This window comes from Leptidea sinapis, chromosome 7, assembly GCF_905404315.1.
Source record: "Leptidea sinapis chromosome 7, ilLepSina1.1, whole genome shotgun sequence".
Taxonomy (NCBI): Eukaryota; Metazoa; Arthropoda; class Insecta; order Lepidoptera; family Pieridae; genus Leptidea; species Leptidea sinapis.
The window spans coordinates 15,063,403-15,077,354 of record NC_066271.1 but is presented as its reverse complement, the minus strand read 5'-3'; the positions used below and the strand labels follow the sequence as shown (position 1 = coordinate 15,077,354).

Below are 13,952 nucleotides of genomic sequence, written 5' to 3'. Positions count from 1 at the left end.
TTCCATTTCTCTTTTCTGTTTAGTCACATAATTCCACCTGCATTTGCTCGAGGTGTAGATATGTATTTACCGGCGAGAATACGCACCTCTTCCAAGGAGAGTGGATTTGACTTCAGTTTGGCTTCCAGGGTCCGGTACCTTTCTGGAACAATAATATTTAATATATCAATTACATTTTACAGGTGAAAAAAAAATCCCACTCTAGGTACTCGTTAAGCTGAGAACAAAGTGAACAAAGGGTGGGCGTATTAACCATGAGGTGATTCCTGACTTTCTGAAGCATAGGTAGTGATTTTAAACCGTCCTCATTTGGTAAATTGGCTTAATTAAACTTTTAGGAAAGTTTCTGTAAAACAATTTTAAAACAAATTCTACCATATCTACGTTAAATGAATCTCATGAGCTGCGTCATAATATGTATAAGTTTGTTTTTACTAACGGACGTTTAACTAGAAGACTTGCAGAAATCACAGCATACTATTGGTATATTCTGTGATTTATCTTAGGCTTCTAATTGTGTTCAACATTCAACGCCAGTCAGGAAGCTATGCCATTATGGCATAATTGAGGCGAAATCTCATCATCATCATCATTTCAACCGGAAGACGTCCAGTGCTGGACAAGGGCTTAGTAAGGCTCAATCCACTGACATATTATTAAACAAAAGAATTCAGTAAATCGATGTGAATGCTAGGAGATTACTTGGGATTAATATCAATACGTAACCACAAAAAAAAAATGAAGTGTTCGCGGATGCTTCACTCAATATATAAAAATTGGGTACTAATAATAACCGTGTGCGAGGTGGAGACGAGCCAGCGCAAGCAGACACGAGGACGTGGAGATGGTAGTGCCGCGCGCGAACCGCAGCACGAGGCACTCGAGCACCTTGTTGGAGGCCGACACGCCGCAAGCCCACAGCAGTGCGCGCAGGCGGTACGCACTGAGAGGCGCGCGGAGGCCACAGCGCGTACGCGGGCGTGTTGCCGCATCCAAGGCTTGCCGCCAGCACGCCAGCAGCACCAGCAGCGGCGGCAGGCGTGCGGCCGGCACACGCCCCGCCACGCCCGGGTCCCGCAGCGCTACAAGCGCGCGTGCCAAACGCTCAGCCGCGTTGTGCCGCACGCCCGCCGCGCGTCGTACCGCCCGCACCACGTGCGTGCTCTCCGCTTCCACCTGCCACACGCCACACACGATTTATTCGCCAAAGTATGTTTAGACACCAATGCAATCTAGTTTTGTCTTGAAATTTTTGAATGTATAAATATCTTGTTTGAAGTATAGTTTTTTTTTATTTTTAAGCTATTGCATAGCTTCTATCGCGGGCCTTGAGCGTGGAGACCGAATCCAGAAATTCCGTAACGAAAATAACCTAACACCCCAATTACTAGATGTATATAGATATTTTGCCACGTTTTAGCTTGCCGTGGAACAGCAGTTCCAGGTTCGAGCCTGGGGTACGTCTTGTTTTTTTTTTTATTTCTTTATTTTTTTACCACGTTTTCTTAATTTTTATTATTATTAACATTTCTCCGAATCCAAAATTGGACATCGTAGAGCATTTTATTCATCGCATTTTACTGGAGTACACTGAAGAAGGGTCGAAAATACTTGGTACAAATGGTAATAATTTTCCACTTATTTTGGCTGGCGATTTCAACATCAACTTCGCTGATAAAAAATCAGAGCGGTTGACAACCTTTCTTTCGAAAATATTGAATTTGAAATAATATAAAATAATGATCCACAAGAATCAACAACAAAATATGGGACCACCATTGACGCGGTATTTTCCAGGTATTTAGAAGATATGAAGTCTGAAACTTATGTTTCTTATTTCAGTTACTATAAACCTATAGTTTCAATAATAAATATTCCTGAATTATCTACATGTATTGTAAGATAATAAAAATATTTTGAACAATATTAACTTCTCATTTATTTAATAAAAGAAAAAAAATTGTTTTCTTATCGGTCACCACGCTCAAAAAGTGTAACTTGAATTAATATTAAAGAAAAAAAAACAAAGGAAAAAAAAAATACTGCATAAATAAAATAAATAAATAATTAAAATTGCATAAGTTGATAAAAAATGCTATGCAATAGCTTTACCGCGGCAGTCCCCGAGTGCCACACGTCTTTTTTTTATGAAAATAAGGGACAAGACGAGCTGGATGTTCACTTGATGGTAATTAATACGGCCTGCCCATTACAATGCAGTGCCGCTCAGTATACTTGAAAAGCCCAAAAAGCGGCACTACAATTATTGCGCTCGTCACTTGCCCAGTAATTTCACGAGCTACGGCGCCCTTCAGACCGAAACACGATAATGTTTACACATTACTACTTCACGGTAGAAATAGGCGCCGTTGTGGAACCCATCTAATCTAGCCGGCATCCTGTGCAAAGAAGCCCACTGGTAAACATTGTACCTACATGTTATGAAATTAAATGAGGTATGGTTAACGAAGAAAGTACTTACCTGCTAACGAAGATATGACGTGTAAGAAGTGTAATTAGAAAGGCGTGCGCTACTTATGACATTCGTGAGTGGCGTTATTTAGTGGTCCCACTGAAAGATCGGCGCTGTAGCACATACAGTGACCAATTTGTGACAAACACTCCAATTTGGTATTTGTTTTGTATATATGTTTTTTCTAGTACATTGTCTAAATATTGTGTTTGTTACAAATAAGCGTATTTCTTTTCTTTCAGCATTTTATTACAAATATTGGTTAGTAGATAAATTTAATTACTTATAACCATGTGTTGCCTTCATCAACACAGTACGGGTTGAACCATTGATCAGGCCGGTCCCAGTTACAATTAAACCATTCTTCTATAACCATTGCAGGGCCGGTCCGAGTAACCATAGTAACCAATTAATAGTAGAGATCCGAATACTCACAAGTAGAACCATTATTTATAGTGATTTAAGCAGAATAAATATTATTACCATAAAAACCCCAGTGCACCCCTTTTCAGATTGCATTAGTAATGAACCCGTGGTATAGAAGGATTTTAGTTGTTTACTTCGCAATTATCATTGCTCACCAAAAAATAAATAAAGATTCAAAATATTTATTTCAATTATGCCAGGAGAGGCAGTTTTGAATGTCACACATTAATAAATTATTGAATAAAACTACATTGAATAAACTTGTTCGGACGGTTCCATAAAATCTATTTCACCTTATTTTGTAACATCTTACAGGAAGTAAAAAGATGATAAAAGTTATAAAGAGAACATTTTTGCAATATTATCGAATGGCTGGAATTCTAAGCCCCCCAAACATTCTAATCTAGAAGCATCTAATTTGCCTGTGAGGAAGGGGACATTTTAAATATGAATAATAATTATATATATATCAGTTTTTATGTTAACTTGTATTAAAATGTTAAACATAGTATTACTTATTTATAATCTATATATAACTCACCTCCTCTGTTTCCGGTTTCTTTAAGAACTTGTTGACTATTGACCGCGTGCCCGGCTGCAAAAATATAATAGGGTTTGAAGTATGAAATTGCCGTTTTGCACACAAAACAATAATTAGGTAAGTATATAAAAAGTACGTAAATTTACTGGAAGTATTTACCCTCGCTATCTAAATATTTGTACTAGGTATATATATCACGGGAGTTCTTTATTGCCATTGCAGTAACCCTGGGGACCTGGACACGAGTTTGACACACTCTTTGAAGGCATTTTGTAATCCTAAGATTTTTTTATCACGTTAAAAAATGTCCAAATCGCAGTAGAAATTAGCTGGTTGGCGCCTGGTCTGACGAGAACTGGGGATGTCAGAGGGCTTACATATGTAAGTCGTGTTAAGGGTAGGCTCCCATAATTACCTATATAAGATGTTCGAGAGATTTTACAACTAAACTAAATATCCTATCAAAGAGAAATTTTAATATAGTATGTATTTTCAACCCTTTTTCCTTCTGATGCCTTAACTGAAAACACGATTGGAAGATATTCGTTCGATACTTTTTTTAAAACGGTTTCTCGAGCCCTGAGAGGACTTGCGTTATCATGGATCAATAATGGTTGACGAGACGGGGTTGCCATACTCAAAATTTTGTTACTACAATATTCATCTGCTGTTATTGCTTGTCCGGATCTGAGGAAGTTGTTGTAATTGAGGCCTCAAACCGTATAGGCCGGCGACGTATACTTGACCCCCGGTTGCCTCACCATTCCGCATGATGTGAGTTGCCGTTTGCCCCCTCTTGTGTAAAAAACCGTTTTTTTCCAAGGGAGACTTCTATGCACTGAAAGCCGGGTCGGTGGGTAGGTACCTCAATTGTTATTTTCTGCTGTGATGATACTATATGCCAGCATTATTATTTTTCAGTATGCAGGGCGTCGTAGCTAGTGAAATTACTGGTCTAATGAGACTTCTTAAGACTCAAGTGACAAGCGCAATTATTGTGATGACACAAAATTTCGGATACAGTCAAGAATCCTGAGCAGTTATACATTGTAATGGGCAAGGCGTGTCACTTAACACCAGATGATTATTTGCTAATTTCATCACTTGGTGTGACAACTAAACAGAAACCGTCCCTTTCTATGGATAAACTTGGCTTTGCCATAATATATTAGCTTGCGTTTATCGTATAGAATCCACTTCTTATCACACGCAACAATTCGCTCCTTCATTTCTGTGCCCGTAAAACATTATTAGGTAGCATTCAACGCGTGCTTCTTCAGTTCAATCATGGTACACCCATTTTTTAAGCTTTTTTATTTTACCTATTTGATGCAACAGTTGCGGCCGCTATTTCTTTGGTAGTTTGATGCAAATAGGTTTCTATCATCGCATTCAATTTATAATTACCTGGTATTTCGCTGTATTCATTTTTTAAGTTGAAGTTTAAGCTTACGAAGCGATTAGACCAAAAAGTTCATAAGCCCAACGAAAATATCTGTTCATTAGGTCAAGCCTTCCCTGAACACGAGCCGTTCGATGGTTAGCTCTTCGTGTCGCATAAAAAATGGAAAAGAGTAGGAGATTGTGCATAGGACGACAGACGCAGCTTGATGTCGTCTTTGAGTATGGATAGGTTGGTAGGGAACTTTGTCCACGGTACAGAAAGTCCACCAGTTCCTGTTGGGTAAAAGTCTGTGCAGCGTAGAGGAGAACAGGAAACACCAACACTCATTCTTATGTATTCTTGTGTCTAGTTTGTATTCTAAGGGGTGATTTAGCGGGGTGGTACTCACCGGTGCGGGCCAGTCCTGACGCTCGAACTCGGCGGCGATGTCGCGCACAATGGCATTATCATCGTTCACCTCCCTGCGATAAAATACACGGATCTCTCACCGTATTCTGATTTGAAGCAGTATTGTGTGAACATTACTATGTTTCGTTCTGAAGGGCGCCGTAGCTAGTGAAATTACTGGGCAAATGAGATTTAATCTCTTATGTCTCAAGGTGACGAGTACAATTGTAGTGCCGCTCAGAATTTTTGTGTTTTTCAAGAATCCTGAGTGGCACTGCATTGTAATGGGTAGGGCTTATCAATTACCATCAGCTGAACGTCCTGCTAGTCTCTTCCCATATTTTCATAAGAAAAAATTGTTAGGAAGTAAATATGGTATAATATTTCAGTTAACAGTAAAAGCTTTGTATAGTATATGGTGTGTCACACGCGGGATAGATACCAGACGTCGATGAGCTCGTCGGTCAGGATACGCAGCAGGAAGGCGGCGGCGGTGTGAGGTCGCCGCGTGTGCGGCATCACGAGGTACTCGCCCGGCGGCAGCGTGAAGAACGTGGCCACCTCGCGCGCGCGGGACTCGTGGGTCACGACCAGCGCGCGCTGGAACAGACAACACGCGGCGTCACGCTTGCAGTAGGGGCCGCTGGAGATTTGGAAACGCATGCCTTCACGTGACACTAAAAATACTTTTGCTTGCTCTACCGTGTGTTTTTTTAAATAGAAAAGACTGTAAGGTAAATCTTTGTAAGGAATTTAAATAAAATACACAAACTTAGGATGCAGTCGACCTGAAGTTGAACGTTTCTAAAACCTGCATAGTTCCCAATCAACTTTAAGTCTATTACTAAAGGTGGGTAAATCACTTGAATGGAAGACAGACGTGAAGTATCTGATCCTCTGAGGATCCTACGCTTCTTAAAGGGATAAGGCCTAGAGAAAACAATTTAAATCCCGGCATACGTCTTCTAGTCAGTAGCCTCGATCTCACCACAGCTCTTTGTCTAAAGACAATAAGTCAAGGGTAGGCGCGCTAATGCAAGCAGGGGTACAATAGATCCCAGGATTTAAGTTCAGATTATCCCCTACTCATAATAATAATATAGAATGCTGTCACTTTCAAAACGAATCAAAATCACTTTATACATGTAGGTAGTTCAAGGAAAGGACACTTATGAATGTTAAATGTTTTCTTTTCTATATATATATATGTAAAGTAATGCAACAACAAACCTCAAATACCCAACGCCTTATACGAGTAAGTCAAAAAAAGTAAATGTAATTTAAATTATAATAATAAATAATGCAAAAAAAGAGTTATTGAGTATAGTAGATGCATCAATCCGCACCATAAATAAATAATTTTGTGAGCATTTAGGTATATTTCAATAACTTTGAACGAAAAACATAGATGGCGATGAACAGGCCAATACTTTGGGAAAGTAATAATAAATGGATAAAATCTATAAGCCTATAGATCGTCAGAGAGGGTATCGAAAAAAGTTCTCCTTTTTTCCAGAAAAAACCGGGTAGACAACAGTTATGGCTACTTATTAATTATATTAAATGAATGAATGAGAATTAGCGTTGGTGCCATTTATACGCAACCCTCTCTACCTTTATCAATAATGCCGTCAATCTTTATCCATATAAAGCTTCACAGATTGTTTACTACAAGTGAACCTATCTAACTATCTGTTTCTATCTATTAGGCACAGATAAGACATTTTGCGTAAAAGCCCATGCTGTTCTTTCATAAGGCGCTTATGATTTCTCAAAATAAGGCATACAATGGAATCAAATTATTTTTCATAGGTTGCCATCAATGAAATCGGGTGAAAGTTCTCATCTATCTCAAATATCTCGTGTGTCTCCATTATGTTGTTACATAAACTAAAGTAGTAATTAAAATTAAAAGTAAACATCTTGCAATTGGATTAGAGGGATTCATTTCACACTTCTTTTCTACATTATTAGACATGGAATTATACCGCCACTTAAGATTTCATAGGCTAGAAGTGCAATAGAATTGTAATCTAACCTAACCCTATGGCTATCTATTATCTACTTGTAACAATACATCCATAATTTATAATTGTTACAAACTGTGAACATGGAGAGGATGATAGGGTTAAAAAGTGTATTTTCGCAAAAGAATTTCCTTGAAATTTAGTTGCAATAAAGAAATTTGAATTCAAACTTAAATACAAAGTAGCCAGTGATGCAAACGGATAATTTCATACTTAAACCCTTAGCAACTGTAATAAGATTTAGAAAATAGTGTCAAATCTAATTGCACACCTAATAATACCAGTGGGAGGCTACTTTGCACCGGATTCCGGCTAGATTATGGGTACCACAACGGCGCCATTTTCTGGCGTGAAGCAGTTATGTGTAAACATAACTGTGTTTCAGTCTGAAGGGAAATTACTAGGCAAATGAGACTTAATATCTTATGACTCGAAGTGACGAGCGCAATTGTAGTGCTGCTCAGAATTTTTGGGCATTTCAAGAATCCTGAGCAGCACTGCATTGTAATGGGCGGGTGTATCAATTACCATCAGCCGGACGTCATTCTCGTCTCGTCCCGGTTTATTCATAAAAAAAACAATGGAATAATCAGAAGACAATCCTTGTTAGTGACCGCACCAGGTCAGAGAAGTGCTCGAGCAGCGTCGGTCTCCGAGCGAGCGCGGCGGGCGGCACCTCGTACACGGCGCACCCGATAGTGTGCATCATGGGGCGCGCGCTCGAGGGCGCCGGCACCGCGTACTGCTGCATCAGAGAGAGCACCACGTGGCAGGCGGGGGCCGCAGCTGGCACGCGCACGCGGAACTGTGGGTTAGCAGGCGCGGTACCAGCTGGTGGGGCGCCTCCCGCATTGTACCCCACCCGCCACCGCCGTCGGGCCACCACCGCACGCCAAGGACGGCGGCTGCGCAGCGCAGGCTCAGCTAGCCAATCGTCCGGCCCCATGTGCACGAGGTCCACGCGCCCGAAGGCCAAGCGCAGCTCCTCAAACGGCATCCTGCAGCAAAATTGTTTCATATTTGTAAGATGTATTAAACCCATTTGCATTGAGCTGGTCTCATTCGACCGGATAAACATCACACTCGCACTGAAAACCAGTGTGAGGAGCGGTCTGGTGCTGCCAAGGATAGTGTCGAGAACCGGCCCCTACTCTCATCCGTCTGAGAGGAGCAGATATCTCAATCGAGCGAACGAACGAACCTGGATAGGTAGGGTAGGGTAGGGTATGAATAAAAGTAATTCAGGAGGGTAGTGTTTCTTAGATCACCACGTCGCAGAACTTAAGCCTTTCACCGCGTTTGGCAAAACAAGTCAGCATATAGAGATAGATTACGTTCCTTTTTTGCATCCTACCCTTGGGTCAATGAAAATATCCAGATGACTGAAAAAAACACGTGTCGCACTTGCTCCAGCGATGGGCACAAATGATCCAGATACAAAAAAATATTATTAGCATAGCAACCAGCCCTCGGTCTAACTGGAGGTACTAGGATCCCGTCAGATATTTCCCTAAAGATGTGAAAGGAGCAGAAAAGTGAATACGCTCTGTGTAATTAAACCACATGCAATTTTTTCCAAACATTCTTCGTCATATTATAGTAGCTGCTTACAGTATGAGTAAATGTGTAATGTAAAACTTATGATTGTATATTGTAGGTATGTGTGTATGGTGTAGCTGCAGCTTACTAGCAACTCCAAACAAACCCCTCCAAGAGTTCTTCAAATTTTCAGGTTAGATCACTTCGAGATAATCCATGAATATTATTATTTATATTATTTTTTATTCTACAAGCCAAAAAGTCAAATTGATCAATTATAGCGAAATCCAAATAAAGTCTAAATTATGTTTATCCGACACGTATCTCTCTCTCTGCCCCTAGTTTTAGGCTGTTAGAAAGGCCTCTATCGGCTTTCCTTTGACAATAAGTAGTAAATTTATTGGTGTATTGCAAATGCACGTTCTGTTATTTAAATTATCGAGTCTGTTTATTAAGGTTCCTGATCGGCTGATAAGGAGTTTGGATACTTGTGGAGTCAGGGTGACATCACATCAGAACCCTATAGACATCCACTACACAATACCTCGTCGGCGAGTGTGTTCTTCTCATTCTTTCATCTTCTTCTTTTCTCCTTCCCACAAGCACACAGCCGGTCCGAGGTTCGAGTTTCTTTGGAGACGCCCCGCGACTGTTGTTGCGTAGTCTTTGCGGCCTCCACGGCCCACGTCCTACGTCGCTGCAAAAGCCTTCAAGGCTGACAGCAGAGGAAGTTTTTAGTCGGAAGGGGGTGGGGGTGTTACGCGACGCCCGAGCCCGACATATGGGCCCCGTTTCGGGGTTTTCCATACGTTCAGGTATTTTCCTCCTCTCCAAAAAAAAATATCAGATTATTTACCAGAAGTGTCCGGGCAACGTGGACCGACGGTCCAGCATCGCGCGGTCGCTATCTGCGATGGACATCCAGTCAGCTCCTCCCCGAGAGCCCCGCCCACTCCACTTGCCTCGTCCGCTCGGCGCGCGCACGCGGACCATGATCTCTTCCTCCCCCTCCTCTTCTCCCCGACCTACACCCTTATGCACGCGCGCAATCCCCGTCACACAGTATGCCTGCCCGCCGATAAGTCCGTTTCGAGTTTGAACACCAAATTTCTCCTTCTCCTAGGGATTAAAATATTTAAGGAATACACGTTCAAATACTCGTATTAAATTAAACTTTTCAAATACGTTTGGGTAAAACACAGCAAATTTGACGAGAGGAAGAAGGCTCATCAACCACTTGTAGATATCGCGTTAGCGAAAAAATTTAAGCAAAAAAAAATACCATGGGATATAAATTGTATTAATTAACTTTAATATTGTAATCATTTATGTTGCACCGAATACTGCTTGAAAAAATATTATGAATGTACTTTTAATTTTGATAATCGTCAGATTGATAGCTTGTTTACCAGAACCACTACAATTCATCGCAGATCATTATTTAAAAAAATCTGATTGCTCTCTGAGCACATTTAGTTCACAACATTTATGGTATATTCTGAGATAATTTATATACGTCTACATAGACGATGATAGCTGTGAAAACGTAAAAAAAATAGGGTTGATAGTTAACCTCTATTTTGAGCAATGCACGCACACTAACACAAAGTGATATACAAATCGCGAGTGAAAGACGTAGGTTGTCAGTGACAACTTGTCACGCCACTAAAGAAATAAACCTAGTCTGTTTTCATTGTTTGTCTTGCAGAAAGAGGCTCTATTTAGTCGTTATATTATTATCTAACTTAATAAAATTAAATAATATAATAATTATAACTTTAATAAAATTGATAAGCGAATAGGCTTAGATCTATTCTGCACAAGCGTAGCATCGGCCAGGCACATGTTGAGTAACGAATTCTTTTCTAAATTGTTAGAGCATAAGTATGTAAGTATATATAAGTAATTGTATCACTATCGTTGACAGTATTAACTTAAGTGTTCGTAACTATTTTAAACTAATATGCTGCTATCCGTGAGGCTTTCGTTTAATTGGCTTTATGTCAGTATTAGATTTTTTTTAACTATTGTACGCTGTTGCCTGTTGGTCTTCCTATATGCATTAAATAAATAAATCTAAGGTATTAATGTCATTGACAAGTGTTAACCGTGTTCGAAGTGTTAGTCTATTAGGTTTTTTGTTGCAACTCTTATTTCTCTTCAACTCTTAATTCAAATTCAAATTGTTGTATATTCAAAACAGGATTTAAAATGACTTTAAAATAGGGAACGTAAAAAACGACCACCCATTCGAAATAGAACGGGCGGAAACTCTACATTCCTTGTGAGTAATTAGGAGCACTCCGTAAATATGGCAAATTGATTTGAATATTATTTCTTTTATATTCATTGTAAATTGTAAGGGCATCTTTATGTATACTGTTTTTAAAAGCGAGATTATAATTATTGTTCATATGTGACCCATATCACCCAGTCACATAAGTGGTACGCGATATAGCCACACATATTCACTAGCAAGACTAATATATAAGTGCACCGGGACACGTGGGGGGAGGTTCTCCTTCCCACAAACACACAGCCGATCCGAGGTTCGAGTCTTAAAAGGCGCGTAGTTTTTGCAGCCCCGCGGCCCACGTTCTATGTCGCTGTCCGCTTTTAGGGCTATCAGCATTGAGGAGGTATTTAGTGGGTAGGGGGTGTTTACACCCGAACCCGACATATGGGCCCCGTTTCGGAATCCCAATACGTAAATGTATTTTCCCCCTGTCCAAAAAAAAACCTGGGTAGATAGTTACCGCAAGCGAGGCCACCACAATGGTGGAGCGCGGCAGGGCGGAGGCCAGCACCTGCAGCAGTAGCGCGGGCACCTGATGTGGGGGGGAGAAGCTCTGTAGGACCCCGCCGCTCAGCTCCGACAGCGCACGTGCCATGCCGATTGCCCGCGCCGCGCCGTACGAGCCGTGCAGCCTGGGCCACATGCAAGGGGAACAGATGATAATATACTAATGCCACAGATGACATGGAAATTGTTTACAACCGCTTCCTGTTTTATATAAGTGGAAGCAAATGGGCTTACAAGAGTTACGTGATAAGAAATAAATATTATGACTGTTCATTGTCAGTACATTTATGAAAATTTAATATACGTTCACAAAAATCGTCACCTTTTTGCTCTTAATAGTGATATTCATTATTATAATACTAGAAATAAAGGATTGTTTGTAACTAATTCTAATAGTTTTAAGGGTAAATTTATACACTTTCATAATAAAGTCCCAGCCACTGTTCAGGCATTATCTATAAATAAATTTAAATGTTGTATTAAAAAAATGGCTTTGTCGTAAATCCTTCTACTCCACAGCTGAATATCTACGTGATGATGATAATTGATACGCCCTGCCCATTACATGCAGTGCCGCAAAAATTCAGAGCCGCATTACAACTGCCCTCGTCACCTTGAGCCATAAGATGTTAAGTCTCATTTGCCCAGTAATTTCACTAGCTACGGCGCCCTTCAGACCGAAACACAGTAATGCTTACACATTACTGCTTCACGGCAGAAATAGGCGCCGTTGTGGTACCCACCAATTGTTTCCGAAGCGGTAGTAGTGTCTAGTATATTAGAAATGACATCAAAAAGAATTCTAAAGGAATAAATTTTGAGAAAATCCTTTTTAAGAAGTGGTGAAGGAACCACCGCAAAATTAGGGGTTAAGAGATGCGTTGCCAGCGTTTAAGTTAGGTATCTTAATAAATGTATTTCATTTCTTATTATACTGAATTCGTTTACAAAAGTATGCATAAACATAATATGAATATATAGCATCTTTAGCATGAGTTACTTTGCAAATGCCTTTTCCAATAGCGGCAGCGTGAAGTCGTCGTGCAGAGCGCAGGTGGTGGCCAAGAGGTTGCCGGCTCGGGTCGGGAGCCGGTCGTCCACATATACGTCTCGCCATGTCCCGAAAACCCAAAACTTAAATCTGAAACAACTGAACGTAAGAAACATACCTGACAAACACAACACAGAAAAGGCATCACAACGTTCAAAGCATGTATTGCATGATTAAATGTATGACTGGTATAAACCTGATCTTGTCCGTAAATGTATTGCATGGTTTAATGGCTGATCGGTTTAGATGTGAACTTTCCCGTGTCGAAAGGAACAGCGTTGGCGGTGTTAGTGCATGGTTGAATTTATAATTGGTATAGACCTGAACTTTCCGGTGGAGCCATCTCGGAAAGTGTGCAGCAACAGCGTTGGCGGTGTTAGTGCATGGTTGAATGTTTAATTGGTATGGACCTGAACTTTCCGGTGCAGCCATCTCGGAAAGAGTGTAGCAGCAGTGTTGGCGGTGATTGTGCATTGTAGAAAGTATGACCGGTATAGACCTGAACTTGCCCGTGTAGCTATGTCGGAAGGAGTGCGGCGGGACAACCCGTGCTAGCAGACGAGGGGTGAGAGCCAGCGCGGCGGCAGCCTGGCAGACGGCGCCGCAACCCCAGCCCCCCAGTCGCACCTGCCATCTGCCAACAAACACACATAATGCTATACTTTATACACACACAATATACTTAGAATAACTATACACGAATACACTTACGCGTACATAAATAATCACGTTGTGAATTATTTTGAAGCCAATAAGCATAGTTTCAAGTTTGATTTGTTGCCCTTTGAAAGTTCCGTCGTTGGTGATAATTTGTAAGTGAAAGGAGACATTTTTTTTGGGCCCACTGGATATTGTGATGTTTATTAATCGTATTATGTTAGTAAAATTGTAATTAATTTATTATTGTCAACAGGCCATATTTTGCAGTAAAATCTAACCGGGTTCATGAAATTATAATAAAAAGGCAAACGCTTGATACATTTCCTGTATACAGTTATGGTCACCATGGCAATAAAATGTGTACAATGAAACATTTGTGACATTCATGTGAGAAAATAAAAATATTACTGCAAAATGTAGTGATAACAGTGATTATCGGCTTTTGAAAAGTAACAAATATATATTGGATCCATGAATTTCAATAATTATTATTTTAGAGATTATATTAATTTAATATTACCGTGCAATGGAATAAAGTAACATAGGCAAAGTATATCTATGCATCTGTCATTTTGATTTTTATGTTGTCAAAACAGAATTCCGTATTTTTCGTTTCTTTCGAGTTGCGTGAAAGTTTTCT

The 13,952-nt window shown here is 40.3% G+C and overlaps 1 protein-coding gene across 1 annotated transcript; it reads right to left on the bottom strand.

Annotated features, from left to right (window-relative positions):
- Window positions 1–5: 5 nt before the first annotated feature.
- LOC126965281 (calpain-1 catalytic subunit-like) lies at window positions 6–10,100 on the bottom strand. Its single transcript, XM_050808789.1, has 7 exons — window positions 9,655–10,100; window positions 7,879–8,257; window positions 5,675–5,832; window positions 5,234–5,306; window positions 3,441–3,494; window positions 795–1,176; window positions 6–142 (listed from the first exon to the last, which is right to left on the bottom strand). The coding sequence occupies exons 1-7, from the start codon at window positions 9,789–9,791 to the stop codon at window positions 24–26; spliced, it is 1,302 nt and encodes a 433-aa protein (XP_050664746.1). The 5' UTR covers window positions 9,792–10,100; the 3' UTR covers window positions 6–23.
- Window positions 10,101–13,952: the final 3,852 nt, after the last annotated feature.

What these genes read in the sequence shown, in the direction of transcription:
- LOC126965281 (XM_050808789.1), bottom strand. Translation starts at nt 9,791, where the DNA reads ATGGTCCGCGTGCGCGCGCCGAGCGGACGAGGCAAGTGGAGTGGGCGG. An exon ending in GACGAGCTCATCGACGTCTG is followed by an intron (nt 5,307 to 5,674) that starts GTATCTATCCCG and finishes ATTTTATCGCAG; the next exon opens with GGAGGTGAACGATGATAATG. An exon ending in AGAAACCGGAAACAGAGGAG is followed by an intron (nt 1,177 to 3,440) that starts GTGAGTTATATA and finishes GGCGTGTGGCAG; the next exon opens with GTGGAAGCGGAGAGCACGCA.